Genomic DNA, 18,842 nt, shown 5'->3' on the forward strand with positions numbered 1-18,842 from the left:
AATGTGGGGTGTGCAGGAGGCAGCCCATTAATGATTAATTGCTTTTGGGCCTGGAGTCTTCTCCCCATAGTCAGCAGTTTAAACAGCCTGAATAGCAGTGGTGAATGGTCAAGACGGCCATGGAGGTCAAGCTGTCCCTTGGTGGGCAGGTAAGCTGGGACACATCAATCAAACAGGTATTAAGTTTGTCCTGCTTAGGGTTCATGTCAACTCAGGGAACTGAGGAGGAGGTCAGAGCAGCTCTCAAGGATGGTGATCAGGGCTCCTTTCTCTGGCTAAAGTGTAATAGGGTATCCCCCTACTGCCCACTTACGCTGTCTCTGCCTCCTACCAGCACCTGTGGAAATAAACCGTTTTGCCAAAGGAACAAATAAGGTAAAAATGTATAAAAGTAAAAGTTAAAAGTAAAGTAAGTGTTAAAATATGGGTAGAAAAGGCTAACCCAAAAAATGGAGAAACCAAATTGGTAAGCAAATACAGTATGCAAAGATTATTTTATGCCTATGAATAATGGGCAGCGGTTCTCAACCTGTGGGTCGCGACCCCTTTGGTGGTCAAAAGACCCTTTCACAGGGATCGCCTAAGACCATCCTGCATATCAGATATTTACATTACGATTCATAACAGTAGCAACATTACAGTTATAAAGTAGCAACGAAAATAATTTTATGGTTGGATCACAACATGAGGAACTGTATTTAAAGGGCCAGAAGGTTGAGAACCACTGGATTAAGTGAATAAGATGAAGTCTGTCATTTCTGAACTTTGTGGTTAAATCATCACAGGAAAATCAGAAAATGATAGGACAGTATTTAAAAAAAATGTACACAGAGCCCAGCCAGCATGGACATCGACATATGAACCAGGAGGTCATGGTTCGATTCCCTGGTCAGGGCACATGCCCAGGTTGCAAGCTCAGTCCCCAGGGCTGCGTGCAGGAGGCAGCCCTTCAACAATTCCTCTCTCCTTCTCCCTTTTTTCTGAACTCAATAAAAAAATAATAAAGAAAGAAAAAGAAAAGCACCATTAAATTCTTCTCTTGCATGACCTCAGAGAAGATGACTGCATTTACTCTGGTCTGCCACATGTAGGGAAGACACAGGTATTAAACAAATATTTCTTGGACTTGCATTATGTTGACAAAGCACAGAGATTGATTCCCATTCAGTGTGGCCCTGAGAAGCAGTTCCAGAAATAACCACAGGGAGCAAGCACATCGCAGTGGCTGATAAAAGGGAGAAGAAGGGTAGAGAGGAGTCGTGCCCCCGGCACCTGCTGGAGAGGCGCCTGGCTCAGAGCAGCGAGGTGGCCATGTCCTCTTCATGGAGTGCCTCTTCTTCTTGTCTTTTCTAGAGATCTTACTGGAACACAGAAATGGCGCCTACAATTGAGATTTCAGCTCCAAACAGCTTGGCATATTTGTGTATACACCTATACATGTGTTTTCCTCTGAAATTATCCTCAACATTATATTTCTTAAAGTCAAATAAGAAGCAGGCAGTCTTGACAACTAAAAATTAAACGATGTGATAAATATCTTAGTTGTCTACCTAGAAAATACAAATCATGACAAGTGTAAAGAAATAATTTTCTTTAAAAAAAAATTTTTTTTGCCATGACTGGTTTGGCTCAGTGGATAGAGCATCAGCCTGCAGACTCAAGGGTCCCAGGTTCGATTCCAGTCAAGGGCATGTACCTTGGTTGCGGGCACATCCCCAGTGGGGAGTGTGCAGGAGGCAGCTGATGGATGTTTCTCTCTCATCGATGTTTCTAACTCTCTATCCCTCTCCCTTCCTCTCTGTAAAAAAATCAATAAAATATATTTTAAAAAATTTTTTTTATTGATTTCAGAGAGGAAGAGAGAGGGAAAGGGAGAAGTAAACATCAATGATGAGAATCATTGATTGGCTGCCTCCTGCACGCCCCCTACTGGGAATCGATCCATGACCTCCTGTTTCATAGGTTGATGCTCAACCATGCTGGCTGGGTGGAATAATTGTTTTCTTAATTTTCCTAGTCTTTACACAATATCATTACCAAACTTTTTATTGTAGTAAGATATACATAACATAAATTTTACTATTTTTGTTGTTGTACGGTTCTGGGGCATTGAGTACATTCACATTGTTCTGCAACCATTACTACCATCTGTCTCCAGACCTTTTCATCTTCTCAAACTGAAACTCTGTCCTCACTCAACACTAATCCCCATCCACCTTCCTCAGCCCTGACGCCCACCATCTAATTTCTGTTTCTGTGACTCTGACTGCTCTGGGTACTTCATATAAGTGGAATTGGTTCTTTTGTGACTGGCTTATTACTCTTAGTACAATGTCCTCAAGATTCAAGCATGTTGTAGGGTGTGTCTGAATTCCCTTTAAAAAAAAGATTGATTGATTTTAGAGAGAAGAAGGAGTAGGAGGAGAAGAAAGGAAAACATAGACTTGCTGTTCCACTCATTTATGCATTCATTGGTTGCTTCTCATATGTGCCCTGAATGGGGATTGAACCTGCAACCCTGGTGTATTGGGATAACACTAACCAACTGAGCCATTGACTAGGGCTCCCTTCCTTTTTAAGGCTGAATAATATGCCACTTACATGTTTATCCCTTCATCTAATGATGGACACTTTGGTTGTTTCCACGTTTAATCAATGTGAATAATGCTGCTATGAACATGGGTGTGCAAATATCTGTTCACATTGAGATCTCTTTCTTTCAGAAAAAGCAGGGAAAATGGGACAATTCACACTTTCTTGAGTTATTGTGATTCAAAAGTGCCCTAAACCTATATTTTTTGTTTGGAAAAGTAGATATCATGATTAATAAGGAGCCTGAAATTTTTGAATTGAATATATTAGGTTATTTTCCCCCTAACAACGTAAGAGAAGTAAAACAAAAAAATACTGACTCTTTAAAGAGTTGCTGTGCTGTATAAGATGATGATTTAAAATGCTTTTTAAAATAAGTCATCTCCCCCTCACACACAGATGAGTGATGACCAAGAAATCATCGAACTGTGGCATTTACAGGCCTAGATGGTGAGAGTCCAAAATCCAGGTGACAGAGTGCCTATAAAAACCCGAGAAAAAAATCTACCTTGGAACCTGGTGACAAGCCACTCACTGTAACCAGGAGATTATAGCAGTTTGCTAATATTGCTCATTATACCACTTTCGAGAGGAAGCAGTGTATGTTTTTGTGTTTTTATTTTCCATTTTCATGGTTACCCTAACAGAACAACAATAGCCAGATAGCTACATTTGGAAACACAAACTCCAGAGCAATGGAGCGGGAGGCTTTGTGGAGGGGAGGGTGTGCCAGTGCAGGCGCAGGAGGGCCCCAAAGAGGCTGGTGCTGGCGGGGCCCTGCCATCCTGAGGGAGCCCAGAGACCTGGGAGCAGGCAGCACCTGCAGTGCCCCTTGCTGACAGCAGGTGGCAGCAGTGAGCAGCTCCCCATCATTCTGGGTTCTACTCTGGCCCTTAGATCTGAGAAACTGGTTTCCCAGTCATATGAACAAGTGGCATATAGCCCTGGATGGGTTACCCAGCTTCTCAAAGAAACGGAAGAGGCCAAACTAACCACTAGTCTCCGGTCTTTTCCTAGCAAAAGTCTGCCAACTTTCATGATATAGCTTTGTATTCCTGAAGACCCCCAGTAGAAACTATATCAATGGCATAGAAAAGACTGGAAGGAAATACCCTGGGGTTTCATGCTGATACTTCCGAGCGGGGCTGAGAAATGGGACTCCCACTTTTGACTTTATATGCTTCTGTATTTGCTTTTTAACGCAAATCATTTTAATTCTATATATTAAAGAAAAGTGAAAGATAATGGTAATATTCTATTTCCATTTATCACCCCAGAAATACAATAAAGAGACTGAAAGTATTATGAACTTTTAGTTTTTTTGTGATAAAAAATATAAACAGGCCAGCTGGCGTGGCTCAGTGGTTGAGCATAACTCAACCAGGAGGTCACGGTTCAATTCCCAGTCAGGGCTTATGCCTGGGTTGTGGGCTCGATCCCCAGTGTGATTCTCTTTTTCATCATTGATGTTTCTCTCTCTCTCTCCCTCTCCCTTCCTCTCTAAAAATCCATTAAGATTTTTTAAAAATATATAAACAGAAACTACTCCTATGCTTCTCATAGACAATAAAAAATATTTGAAGACCTTCTCCAGTAATATTTCTCAATTAAAAGTGAACAAACCATAGTCTACAAAACTACCACCTGGACAGGTAAACTCTCCAGGGCAGGCAGACTGCTAATCTGAACAGATCTCAGTCCTGATGAAAGCAGCCCATGGAAACTGCTCCATGGGGATTTTAGAGCAACCAGGCACTCCAGTTTTGCCCCATTCCTCAATAAATCACCACTCATAAAGAGAGCTCTGAGCTCATTTTCAGCTTTTAGAATGGCCAACAGAGTTCAATCCCCTAATAACTATGAAAGACCCCTGCGGGCCAGGCCGGTGCTGGACCCTGCAGAGTGAAGCAATGCAGAGGGGCCTTAGGTGAGCCAGTCGAGCTGGCAGAGTCACAGCAGGTCCCTCCTGGATCTTGGCCTGTGTCGCAGGTTCCTTGTCAGCATGGATGGACCTGGAGAGTATTATGCTGAGCGAAATAAGGCAGTCAGAAAAAGGTAAGTATCAGATAATATCACTCATATGTGAAATCTAATGAACCAAATAGACTGATGATCAAAAATAGACCCAGAGTCATAGAAGCATGAACAGACTGTTAAAACTCAGAGGGAAGGCAAGGAAGGGAGGGTGGGAAGAGATCAACCAAGGACCTTGTATGCATATATTCCTGGCCCATGGACACAGACAAAGGGGTGGTGAGGTCCTGGGGCAGGGGGTGGGAGTAGACTGGAGGGGGTCAATGGGGGGAAAAATGAGACATATGTAATACTTTCAACAATAAAGAATTATAATAAAAATTTAAAAAATAAAATTGGATTTTATTCTTATACTGGAGGCCTGGTACATGAATTTGTGCATGGGTGGGATCCGGCCGCCCATCTCAATGGGGGCCAATTGGGGCCAGGTGGGTGGGGAGTAGGGGCCGTGGAAGGTTGGCTGGCCAGACCGGCCCCCAATCGGGGTGGGGGGGCGATTGGGGCCCGGGCTGGCCGGGGGGAGGGGCCATAGAAGGTTGGGGGCCGATCAGGGCCCTGATTGGGCTGGTTGGCCGCCGCAGTGTGCATCATAGTGAACGGTTGTTCCAGTTGTTTTGGTCATTCTATTCACTCCGTCGTTCTGGTCACTTGGCTTTTATATATATAGATGCCATGAAGAGGCCAGTATTGTGCAGTTGACCACAGTCTACTTGGCCCACTTAGAGCCTGGGTAGGATGTAAAATTAGATTCACTTGCCTGAAAATCCATCATTTAAACAGAAATTAAATTCTGCAATTGTGCCTATGGGATTTCTGCAGGTGAATGTTCTAATTTCAATTCTTGTGGAAAATGAAAGCTCATCTTACACAGTGTTGCTCCCCCCACAGAGGGATCCATGGCCCTGAAGTGGGGCTCCTTCTCCCTCCCACTGAGAAATGAGAAAGGTCGCTCTGTATTCAACCCGTCATTGTAAACATCCAAATGTCAATAGAAAGAAATTGCCCTTCCCTTTGGGCCAGATTCCAGATATTATTTTTTCTAACCTGTTAATTATTTGGAAATGTCACTGAAATGATTCCCCTCTCAATTTAATAGATTTTCTTTAAATCCCTAAGCTTATTTTTGAACTCAAATGTCTTACCTATTAACTTTACACACATTATTTTTAATCTGCAGTATACAAGACATTTATTTTCTTCCATCCCTGTGTTTAGGAGCCCAGGCATCCAGTTAGTGTTACACATTCTGTAATACTTAATATCACTACATTCACAGTACCCAAATCCATTTTTTAAATTCTAAATAATATTTATAGACTCACTTATTTATTTATTTTTTAAAAAATATATATTTTTATTAATTTCATGGAGGATGGAAGAGGGAGAGAGAGAGAGAGAAACATCAATGATAAGAGAGAATCATTGATTGTCTGCCTCCTGCACACTCCTCACTGGGGATCTAGCCTGCAACCTGGGCATGTGCCCTTGACAGGAATTAAACCTGGGACCCTTGAGTCCACAGGTCGACGCTCTATCCACTGAGCCAAATCGACTAGGGCTCACTCACTGTTTTAAAAAACACCTTTATTTTACTGATATATTCTTTTTCTCCCCATGAAATTGACAGGAAAAAGAGACCTTAAGTTTAAAAAGAAAAGGAAAAGAGAAAGCCAGACTATTCTGATATTCCCTGGCTTTCTTTAATCTTTAAGTAAGTGATCATAGATTTTTCATTTAAGAACACCTAGAATAAGAACTATGAATACAATTCAGACATCCTTTTAGGAAATTAACCTAACAAAATTAGATATCTTTTCAGTTTAAGCTTTTCTCTCTCCTATTAACACTTCCTTTGATTCTTTAGTATTACTGAATAAAATCCTTCTTCTGAAATTTTTTCTTTTAAACTTTTTCTTCAGATATTTGTAACATTAATTTATGAGAGTATGGCAAGATTTCAAAGGGTAAAAGTTTTTGCAAATACATTTACAATACATTCCTGCCTTTGCCTCACCCCACCCCCACGGATAGTCTAAGTACCTTTAAAATATAAGTTGTAAACATTAAAGTCAGAGAATGTACTTCTCTGACTAATTTTATATTATACCACAAAAGCTTAGGTTTATTCATGCAAATATTTCTTATTGTCCAGAAGATTTTTCCCCCCTTTGCATTATAGAATGTCCTAACAAAACTTTTTATGGTCAGTTAGGAATTAAAATAATACTAACAGTAGTGAACTCTTTCTAGTACTATATTTGAAGATGTTTGGTACATAAATGTTAACTTAGATCATAATATTTACAAAACTCTTACTAAAATGATATGTTTGTGCTATAACAGTATCTTTCTTAGACTAAATTGTTACTGAAAATAACCATTTTATAAGATAAGTAATAAAAAGTGTCCTTAAATTTAAATCGCTAGTTCTGTGGTTGGTTAATTGTTTTTATTGATAGAATCACTGAGTGGATTTTCAGAATAACAATTTTTATTATTTTAGATATAATGAGCAAACATTGTGTGCCTACACAAGAAACTTGAGACAGGACTGCAGTGGCTGTTCTGTCTTTTCACAGGTGCTTACTGACTTACAATCATGTTTCCCAGGGTTCTTCCAGCAGTGCTACCACTTCTCGCGTGTCATGAAGAAATAATTTTGGACATGTTTGCCTCATCTGCCCCTCAAGTCTTCCTTCATCCCCGATCCTGCTCAGCTCTGATGCATTTAGGGAGCTGGAGTTTATCGCTCTTGGGGAAGACTTTTCTGTATGTAATTACAAGAATTGCATGTTGCGTCTGCTTTAATGACATTTGGCAATGCCCATCATGTGTCTCATTCCAAGTCCTGGTCAGAAATGCACTTCCCACATAAACAATTCCTGCTTTATAAGTACACTCTGGGGTGATTTTCAAGGATACAGTATAACAACAACAACAAAAAAGACTGGCCTCAGTCCTTTGATGGCTCTAAGGTAATAGCACATTCAAAATCAATCCCCACAACACAAGTTGAAGAGTTCCCACATTTCAGACCCTCAGTGCAAAATCTGTTCTGATGGATGTTTTGGAAAGAGCCTAGGTTCTATGGACAGGGAGGTCCTAGCCAGCCTGGCCCAGGTGGCACCTGAGCTGGGCATTTCGATAGCTCTTAGGAGGTCAGTGGCCCTGGGCTCATGGGTGATGGAGGGATGGGAGGAGGGCCCATACACAGCCCCGAATCCCTGGCCATGGCCAGGCCCCCAAGGGTGGGAGGACTGTAGGCTGGCATAGCCAGGGTCGAGATGCACCCCCAAATGGCTGGTAGACAAGTTGTCTGCCACTCAGAGTCGGATAAAGAATGCTCTGTAATTCACATGGTCTCTGGAATTAGAAGGTGTGCGCTCAGTGGGGACCCATAACACTTCTGTAAGGTAGACAGCCTCACGCTTGCGTCCAGGTGCAGAAACCAGGGACACAGACAAGGGTCTGAATTCTGTACCTCTCCTTCCCAGCCATGTGACTTTAGAAGTTATTTTATCTCTTTGACTTTACAAATGAGTTTTCTCATCCGAAAAGTGAAAATGGAGTTGTGAGGACTAATAAGAAGGGATGGAAAATGCTCTGCAGAGTGCCAGACCCAAAGTAGCATTAATAAAATAATCCACAGGCTGACCAAATGTCCTCGTACCTACACATTTTCACCGTGTACCTTTATTATTTATTATTTTTTCATTTCATGTTTATTATCAGTGCATCAATATAGAACATTTTATAATGATTAGTGACATGTGGAAACCAAGTTTTTCCAGCACCATGTGCTAGTAAGTTCTTGTAAGTTTCAATTTCCCCCAAAAAACATAACTAACACAATTTTAGGAGATGGTGATACCATCAGCATAATTCACTCAAATTACAGACATGTCAATACTTAAAATCATACACATGTAAAAAACTTCATAACAGTAAACTACAAAATTCACTCTGGAAATGTAAGCTGTTTTTTCAAATTGTGACTTTAAGATTTTTTTAATGTTAAAAAATATGGTGAGGAGTGTGTTGAGAGAGGCAGAAAATAAAGTGCTTCTGGTTAATGGATTCAGCATGTCTGAGCAAGGATATGTTATAAATAGAAGTCTTTCACACAATGAACACACGAGCAGTTCTTGCATCCATTGCACCTACAGGACAGGCGTCTCCTTGAAGAATGCTCATTTATACAGGATCTTCTGTAAGATAGAGTTGGCTGCCTCCAAGGATTCCTCTTTGACTAGAACAATATCAGCCAGTCACAAAAGGAAAAATACTGTATGATTCCACTTATGAGGCACCAGAGCAGTCAAACTCATAGGGACAGATAGTAGACGATGGTTGGGCAGGATTGAGAACTGTTAACTAGGAAGAGTTTTAGTTTTGCAAGATGAAATTTCTGGAGATGGATGCTGGTGATGGTTGCACAACCGTGTAAATATACTTAGAGCAACTAAATTGTACCCTTAAAATGGTGAAAATGGTAAATTTTATATTGTGTGTATTTTACCCCAATTAGAAATATATATATTTTTTTTACACACACACACACACACAACACACACACACACACACACACATATAAGCAAAAGAAAAGTTTTAAATACACATATTAAAGGACTCAACACCTGTGTACAGCTTGATGAATTTGAAAACACCCACGTAAGCAAAACCCAGAGCAAGAAATTGAACATTTCTTCACCCCAAAGACCCCTCTTCTTTTCTATGCCCACCCTTCTTTCTGTTGTCATTACTCACTCTAAAATTGTTCCTGTGGAAATGATGGAGACCATTGGGAGGCAGAAGTGAGGGAAAATGAGGAAGGAAGGAGTTTGTGTTTTGCTAGACCTGTGATGGAATTTCAGAACCAAGCCCTGGGCTGCAGAGGATGAAAAGTGGTCCCAATGCAGGAGTATAAATGGAGAAGGATTTTTGTGCCTTTGAGGACAGTTGATCCAGTACAGGGGTGGGAAATGTCCATCCCTTGGGCCGTATAAGGCCCGCAAAATCATTTGGTCTGGCCCTGCCAAGGTATTAGGGGTGAGTTAATTAAATGTTGATCAAATATAGCAGGCTATTTTTTTATCTGTCCATATTTTACACTTTAATACAAATTTCAAAACGTAAAGTAGAACAATATTCTCTATGTTCAAATCCATTTAATTTTATCTGAAACACAATATTTATAAAATAAACAGCTTCTGCAACAAAATCATTAGGAGAGTTGTTTTTTAAAATTATTTTTTAACTAGAGGCTCAGTGCACAAAATTCATGCACGGGGCTGGGTGGGAGGGGGAGATCCCCTCAGCCCAGCCTGCACCCTCTCCAATCCGGGACCACTCAAGGGATGTCTGAATGCCGGTTTAGGCCCTATCCCCGGGATCGGCCCTAAACTGGCAGTCGGACATCCCTCTCACAATCTGGGATCGCTGGCTCCTAACTGCTCAGTTGCCTGCCTGCCTGATCACCACTAACTGCCCCCCCCCCCCGCCAGCCTGGTTGCCCCATGCAGCCTGCTGTTCAGTTGTTTGGTCATCCCTCACTAACCCCCCTGCCGGCCTGGTCACCCCACACAGCCTGCTGTTCAGTCATTTGGTCATCCCTCACGAAACCCCATGCCGGACGGGTCATCCCACACAGCCTGCTGGTCGTTACTGTTACTGTGACAGTGTTCCAGACAATTTGCATATTCCTCTATTATTAGTATAGATCAGTGATGGTGAACCTATGACACGTGTGTCAGACATGACACATGAACTCATTTTTTTTGGTTGATTTTTCTTTGTTAAATGGCATTTAAATATATAAAATAAATATCAAAAATATAAGTCTTTGTTTTACTATGGTTGCAAATATCAAAAAAGTTTCTATATGTGACATGGCACCAGAGTTAAGTTAGGGTTTTTCAAAATGCTGACACGCCAAACTCAAAAGGTTCGCCATCACTGGTATAGATGGTTATAGTGGAGCCAATTTTCCTCATAAAGTACCTATTGGGACTTAGCACACTATTTAGGCTGCTTGAATACAACCAAGAATGTGGTATTAATATTATAATAAATATTATATATTGACTCAGTCAAATATTCAAGATAAAAGGACTGACTATTGACTTAACCCTAAACCAAAAATATGTCTGGCATGGAGGATGCCATGATGAATGAGACAGCATTAAGTCACGCTCCATTAGGAAACACATTCTTCCTCCACTTAACATCATTGCCCACGCACTTTTACCTTACTAGTTCCAGAAATGCACTTCACATAAGCACTCTCCCATCTGGTCTTACAATCTTTACACACAAAAATTGCCATATTTTGGATCCAAAAATGGAAAATAAAGAGGAAGAGTCTTTTATTCCTAGAAAAGCTTGTGACTTTGTATAGGAAATGCAAAAGGCCTGTTTAACCTCATTCACAGCTGTTCTCAAGGTAACTACATTAATTCAGTGTCTCATCTGTGAAGGATTACTCTGGGATTCTTCTCCCTGCAGTCTCTCACACTATCTCTGTTTTGTTTTCTTCTCTTCTCTTCTCTTCTCTTCTCTTCTCTTCTCTTCTCTTCTCTTCTCTTTCCTTCTCTCTCTCTCTCTCTCTCTCTCTCTCTCTCTCTCTCTCTCTCTCTCTCTCTCTCTTTTTTGTTAACCCTCATCTGAGGATATTTTTCCATTGATGTATAGAAAAAGTGGAAGGAGAGGGAGAGGGAGAGAAACATCAATGTGAGAAAGACACATCGATTGGTTGCCTCCTGAGCACACCCCAACCAGGGTGGGGTACTGAGCCTTTAACAGAGGTACGGAGGTACTTGCCCTTGACTGGAATAGAACCCTTCAGTCCGTGGGCCCATGCTCTATCCATTGAGCCAAAACAAAATTCTGATCACATATTTCACTGATTGCAACCCTTCTTTGTCTCACATTTCCAATTAATAATGATTGCCAGACTTTTGGTTAGCACATGCTTAAAGCTGACACCCTACTTCAAAAAGCTACAAAACATGGAGGCCATGTAAAATACAGGTTTTCAGAACTTCCTCTCCTTCATCAAATAAAAGGAGGAAGCGGGAAGATTTTGTTCTTGTTGCCCCAGAAATGGAAAAGCGGAAAGAGAGGAAGGGGCCAGTCAGAGGGCTGAGGAGGGGAAGACAAATTTTTCCCGGAAGTTGGGTTTCCTTGAGAGGGTGGGCACCTCCCTGGGCCTGCTTGCTCTGCCCAGGACTAGAGGCATCTTCCTCCCCCAACTTGTCCTGCTGCCAGAGTTTCTCCTGCTTGTCCTCTTTCAACCCTGGCCTTGGTGGTGACTTCTGCTGCTGCTGGCTTTCCTCTGTGGGACCCGAAAGCTCCTTCCTCTCCTTGTCCTTCTCATCCTTCCCATCCTTCCACAGCTGGACCAAGCCCCTGAGGCTCAGCACTAGTGAATAGTAGTCCCAGGCTGGTAGGGGTACTGTGGGGCCTCTACAGCCCCAAGGAGAGCAGCTGTGCAGGCTGAGAAGGCCCAGTGAGCACTGTACAGACCTGAGCACAGGTAGGCTCACCTGCACACCTGCCTCCTAGGTGTTGGCCTTGCACAGCTGCAAGCCCAGGCTGGGGTTCATCTGGTAGAGAATGGCCTTAAGCTGTGCCCTCTTGTAAGGGTCAGTGCAGTAGGCCCAGGCATTCGTGGGCACCACCAGCCCCGTCCTGGCCAGGAAAGTGGGGGCACCAGTGTTTTGCTTCCAGTCAGGCTGTTGGTGGTCAGAGAGTCCAGGCTGGCCCAAAGGCAATGTGTTCCCATAGTGTGTTCCCTGGTACAGGCCCTGGGGACTTGGACAAAGTGCTCTATCTGCTGTCCAGGCTTAGCGCAATATCCTGATTTAGTTTGCATCTGTCCTTGTTCTGTCTTCCGCCTTCATTTGCCCCTTTTTTCTTGTGTTCAAGTTGATTCAGGTTCATCCCTATCTTTTCCACTTATTTCAGATTCTGGTGGGTGATGTGTGTATTACCCTAATTCCATGGTCGGCAAACTGCGGCTCTTTGGCCCCTTGAGTGTGGCTCTTCCTAAGCCTTAGGAGTACCCTAATTAAGTTAATAACAATGTACCTACCTATATAGCTTAAGTTTAAAAAATTTGGCTCTCAAAAGAAATTTCAATCATTGTACTGTTGATATTTGGCTCTGTTGACTAATGAGTTTTCCGACCACTGCCCTAGTTGAAGGGAGTGGTGGGAGGAGAGCTACCTACCTACAGAGGCCTAATTACCACCTGATTCAAATTGCTCTTCTCCATCTTTTCAATTCACTGCTCCTGAATCTTTATTTCAAAGCTGTTTTTCATTGCTGACTTATTCACACTCATGCTATAGTTAGCCACTCATTTATTTATTCCAATAGTAATGTACCATTTTAGAGATCCTGTTTTAAAGCATATAATAAAACAAATACAAGGAGTAAATTATTTGAACAACCTTATACTAGAAGAGTGTAAGGAAGAAAATACATTTCTATGGCAGGGCACAGGGACCATAAAGTTATGGAAGGGGAGGGATGTATATAGTGAGAGAAAATATATTTCAGAGGGTTGTATGACATGCCCCCCACCGTCCGCCAAAAACATGTGAGGGTAAGCAAATTGTTCTGATTTAGAGGGTAAATGCAGATTTAATAGCAGGATAGTATCTAACATCAAACCCACTTGAATTAAAACCTGGGCCTTGTTACCAGGCAAGTTACTTAACTGATTGTTTCCCCTTATGACAGTACTGTTAGGGTCGTCGAAGGAGGAACACATGAGGCCAAAAGGGGTGAAGAATTATGAATTTATTAGGTCATCTAGAAACCCAGAGGGGCTGAGCCCCCAAATGGCGCCAGCACCCAAAGACGGGGAGTCAGAAGTTTTTAAAGGACTCTAGGTGGGCTTTTTCTGGGCGGAGAATTCTCTGTGCAGGCCTGGATTCCAGGAAACTCTGGAGGGGAGAGATAATGGTCTTAGCAAGTGGAACGTGATCTAAGCAAGCGGAGTGCCCATTGTGAAGTGGCCTAAAGGTCAGTTCCCAGGGGAGGGGGGATCAGACCTAACAAGTATCTGTACTAACCAATTTATAGGATTATTGTAAGATTAAAATGTACTATTGCTTGTGAAGCACAAAGCAGACTCACGTGTTCAATAAGCGCAACTATTGTTAGATAAGGATCCCAGACCTGTGTTCTTTGCTGTTCAGACCTAGGTGATCATAAGCTTTGGTATTTCTCTGTATTAGTCAGCTGAGGGTTATGATCAAACTGAAATGATACCTACAGAAGCAAGTAGAGCCCACCTTTTTTCTTTTTTTAAATCTTTATTGTTTAGCCCTAGCCGATTTGGCTCAGTGGGTAGAGCATTGGCCTGCAGACCAAAGAGTCCCAGGTTTGATTCTGGTCAAGGGCACATACCCTGGTTGCAAGCTCCTCCCCGGCCCGGGCCCTGGTCCGGGCATGTGCAGGAGGCAACCAATCGATGTGTTTCTCTCACATCGATGTTTCTCTCTGTCTTTCCCTCTCTCTCCCACTCACCTTAAAAATCAATAGGAAAAAAAAATCTTTATTGTTTAAAGTATTACAGATGCCCCCCCCCCCTTGATTCCTTCTAGCCACACCTGCCCGCCCCCCAGCCCCCACCCCAGGCCTTCACCACACTATTGTCTGTGCCCATGGGTTATGCATATATGCATACAAGTTCTTTGGTTAATCTCTTGCCAACCAACCACCCTCCCCCGCCTTGCCTCTGGGATTCCACACTCTGTTCCATGCTTCCATGTCTCTGGAAACACTGTGTTCCTCAGTTTATTTTGTTACTTGGATTCCACATATGAGTGAGATCATGTGATACTTGTCTTTCTCTGACTGGCTTACTTTGTTTAGCATCATACTCTCCGGGTCCCTCCATGCTGTCTCAAAGGGTAAGAGATCCTTCTTTTTTACCGATGCATAGCATTCCATGGTGTAAATGTACCACAGCTTTTTTACCCACTCATCTGCTGATGGGCAGTTGGAGCCCACCCTTCTTCTAATCCAAGGCTGCTTCTGCTGCTTACAGCTCAAGAGCCTTCCAGAAGCAGCAGGGCCCAAGGGCAGCTCCCACCTCCAGAACCCAGTAGAAGGCTTTCCAGGCCATAAACAAACCGGAAGTAAGCCTTGTGGGCATGTCAGACCCTGTGCATGATGAGGACAGGGTCCTGCCTTCCGGGGAAGTTTGAAGGGGACGACAGGCTCACACAGGGTGGTCAGTACCCCAAGACTGTAAGGGCTCTAGGGCATCCTGCAGAGCTGACACCACAGAAGAGTTACGGTGGGTTCCCCATTTCTCAGGCAGGGAGACAGGCTCAGAGTTCTTGAACCTGCTATCTAAGAGCATCACAGGACTAGAGCTGAAGTCCCCTGGCTTCACCTGTCAGCCCGCCCACTCCACAGGGAGCAGGAGACCGAAACGGTCATCCTCCAAGGGCCACACCGGGTTTCCAAGGTTGGCGGCTGCGGCCGGAACAGAGGCCTGTCAGAGACAGAGGCCGAGAGCCCCAGCGCGAGACAAGCTCAGCTACGGGATCGGGACCGAGTCGCGGAGCGCTCACGGGCGGCCCTGGGGAGGCTCCGGAGAGGCCCCGCCTACACAGCCCCAGACCGACTCCCGTGCAGTCCCGCCAGGCCCCGCGGCTCGCCAGCCGAGTCGGGGGCGGGGCCTGCCGGGCTTCCGGGCGGCGCGCGCGGCGGACGGCGTCGTGACGTCATCGGGAGGCGTGTGGCCGCTTGGCTTTGGCGCGAGCAGTTGAAAGCCCGGCGGGGACCGGCTGCGGGCGCTCGAGAGGAGGCCGCCGCCGGGAGAGCCTGCGGAGTCCGAGGAGCGGCGTCTGGGGAGGCGGTCAGTGCTGCGGGGGGACGCGAGCGGCCACCGGCGGTCGCTGCCAGCCCCGCGCGGGTGGGGACGATGGACCGGCCTCTCGCTCGGCCCCGCTCCGGGGACTCGGCCGCGCCGCCCGCTCGGGGGCGGGCTCTGGGCCGCAGCGGGGCCCCGACTGAAACCTCCTGGCGCTCCGGCTCCTTTCCTGGCCGCTTCCGACTCGGTGTCCGCTCCACTGCCCCCAGCTGGTGCTTGTGGATGGCGGCGTCCTGATTCCCATTGGCGTTTACCTCTAATGGGAGCCCTCGCAACACGTGACTAGTGAACGTAAATCATGTCAAAAATGCTGTTTTTGAGTTGCACTTGCAGCATTTCCAGAGCTTGACGTGGCTGGGGGCACTGTGTTGGGCAGCTCACACACACAATGCTCCCACCATCGCAGCGAGTCCCTTGCCGCCCCAGAAGATGGGACCGAGATCAGTCAGTGTGAGTCCCCGAAGGACCGCACCCGTGAAGTGTGTTCTGTTCTCTTTTACAGACTCGTTTTCCAGGTGTCGGAGTAATATCGTCAAGAAAAATGCCTATTGGGTGCAAAGAGAGGCCAACCTTTTTTGAAATTTTTGAGACGCGATGCAGCCAAGCAGGTACTGACAGATTTTATATAAATTGATCAATTGCAATGAGCAATGTTTTCAGAAAAAATATGTAAATACGCATGCTTGGGAAGAATCCAATACTTCACGTTTTTGTTTACACTATAAACTTCTTTATGGAACCGTAAGTCCAGTTAAGAGAATGAACATTTACAGTTACCAAATGATGAGAAACTGTACTTTCTTACTATTTAATCCTGGTGATTAAAGAGGAGACTGGCCCCTTGGTTGGCAGTAGACGAACTTTAGAAGAGCTAATAGAGTTAAGAGCTATCTCCTTGTAACTTTTGTAAACTTGTTATACCTTGCTACAGATTCATAAAAGAACAAATGATCCTGTTTAATTAATATGCTTTAACAAAAGTCATCCACAATCCAAATCTCAAGCATCCTTTTCATTGTTATGATCTTGACTGGCTCATGAATTTTTCTGTGTCTCTAATTAAAACCAAAATGAGATTTTTATTTTTCTTACAGATTTAGGACCAATAAGCATTAATTGGTTTGAAGAACTTTCTTCAGAAGCTCCCCCATATAATTCTGAAACTGTAGAAGAATCTGAATATAAATCCAGCAGTTATGAACCAAACCCATTTAAAACACCACAGAGGAAACCTTATCATCAGTTGGCTTCTACTCCAGTAATATTCAAAGAGCAAGGTCTAACTCTGCCACTGTATCAGTCTCCCTTAAAAGAATTAGATATGGACAGATTGGATTTAGGTAAGTAGTAAGTTGTAGACTAGAGAAAAATATGAAGTAGGAAATCAGACAAACCTTTATTAAAAATCTCCGCTGTCATTACCTGTGTCATTTTGGTCAAATCAACCTCTCTGGCTGCACTTTCCCCACTTAAAAAATGGAGATGATGAAAAAAATATCTGATGATAAGTTTGGATTAAATAATTCTTTTTCACTCAATAAATCCCTTTTCCTCCCTCCTTTGATGAATATATCCTGCCTATTGAGATTTACTAAATTGTATATTACCTATACTAAAACAACAACACTGGGACTTAATATTAATTAAACTATATTCCTGCAGGCTGTCAAAGAGGACAGAGATGATTTTTATCAATATGCTATAAATCCCTTGATTTGATAGTAGTTTCCCTGGACTATGTGCCAGATATTTCCAATCAAATATTGGTCATTTAAATATTTGTTATTTAAGTAACATCTCTTCCCTCTCTTTAGAGTATTATTTGCTAGTAAGGGGAATAACAGTACACAAATAAATTATAGTCTAAGGTTGAAAGTGGTACATGGCAAAAGAAGTACAAAAAGTACAATGAGAGTTGAGAAGAAAGAACATAAATAGTATTGGGGGAATTAGGAAATGATTCATTTGAATTAAACCTTGAAGGGTGGGTAAGATTCAGGAACTCGAAAATGGAAGAAAGTGATAGTGTTCTAGGTAGAGGGGAAAACATGAGGAAGAATATGCAGTTACGAGAATAGCAAGTAATTCAGATCATTTGGGGTGTTGAATCTGACGGACCAATAACAGCCTAAGGCTGAAAAGAGCAGATTAGAGGCATTTGATAGGTTGTAAAACAGAATCACATGCAAATTTGATCATGCTACTTCCTGCTTCAAACGTTGGATTACCTCACTTTTTGTTGTTGTTAATCCTCACTTCAGGATAGTTTTCCCATTAATTTTTATTTACTTACTTATTTTTTTAGAGAGAGTGGAAGGGAGGGTGGAGACAGAGAAACATCGATGTGAGAGAGACACATCTATTGGTTGCCTTTCACACATGCTCCTACCAGGGCTGGTGATTGAACCTGCAACCCAGGAATATGCCCTTGACCGGAATTGAACACAGGACCCTTCAGTCTTAGGCTGACGCTCTAACCGCTGAGCCCAATGAGCTAGGGTGAATTACCTCCCTTTTGCCCTCATAATAAAATCCAGACCCCTTAATATGATTACAAGGTCCTTTATCAGTCTTGTATGGGAAAAATATCTAAATTAATATACTGGTGTAGCACATGTTGAGGAGCTTGTATACAGTACTATGTTGTGGGCATAATGAAAGGAGCAGCCATAGGTCTTAATGTGGTCAAGAAAAGCTCTAAACTAGTTGATACTGAATTTATTAAAACTTGAAAGATACACCTAAAGCCAGTGGTTTATTCTCTAGATGTAATCTGGAATTGGTCTATCCTTAACCAGGGAAGGATAGGGATGAATTAATACAGCCACTCGACTCACTGCAAGAAGCTAACATTTTTAAAGTTATAGTGAATACATAATTCAGTTGACTAGTCTCAAGACATTTTGCTTTTCAGTTTACTTTAAATTCATTATTGAAACGTAAGACTTAAGCTGTTTCTAACCTACTTTGTTTGAACATGTAGTGTATTATTTTTTTTAAAAGTTATCCCTGAAGTTCTATGAGGAACTGTGCTTCTCAGCAGTCCTTCATTTTGCATAAAATATGAGTTTATCTTACCATTACTCAGCTTATTTATGAGAGTGTCAAGTTTTTTGGGAAATTTTTATTTTGGTATGTACTTGGTTCATTTTTATTTATTTTTTGCTTTTATGCTTTTTTTTAAATATTTTTTTTATTGATTAAGATATTACATATGTGTCCTTGTCCCCACGTTACCCTCTACCCCCCCCCCCCCCCCACCCTATGCCCTCACCCCCCCGTTGTCCGTGTCCATTGGCCGGGCCTATATGCTTGCATGTAA

The 18,842-nt window shown here is 43.0% G+C and overlaps 1 protein-coding gene across 1 annotated transcript in view; it reads left to right on the top strand.

Moving 5' to 3' along the window:
• The first annotated feature begins 15,345 nt into the window (after window positions 1-15,345).
• BRCA2 (BRCA2 DNA repair associated) overlaps window positions 15,346-18,842 on the top strand; it is a 77,456-nt gene continuing 73,959 nt past the window's right edge. Inside the window, exons 1-3 of the mRNA XM_081083568.1 lie at window positions 15,346-15,505; window positions 16,023-16,128; window positions 16,615-16,860. Of these exons, the coding sequence (XP_080939694.1) occupies window positions 16,062-16,128; window positions 16,615-16,860 (313 nt within the window). The 5' untranslated portion in view covers window positions 15,346-15,505; window positions 16,023-16,061. The remainder of the gene's footprint in view (window positions 15,506-16,022; window positions 16,129-16,614; window positions 16,861-18,842) is intronic.

Source organism: Myotis nattereri (genome assembly GCF_964212035.1).
Source record: "Myotis nattereri genome assembly, chromosome: 2".
NCBI classification, from domain to species: Eukaryota; Metazoa; Chordata; class Mammalia; order Chiroptera; family Vespertilionidae; genus Myotis; species Myotis nattereri.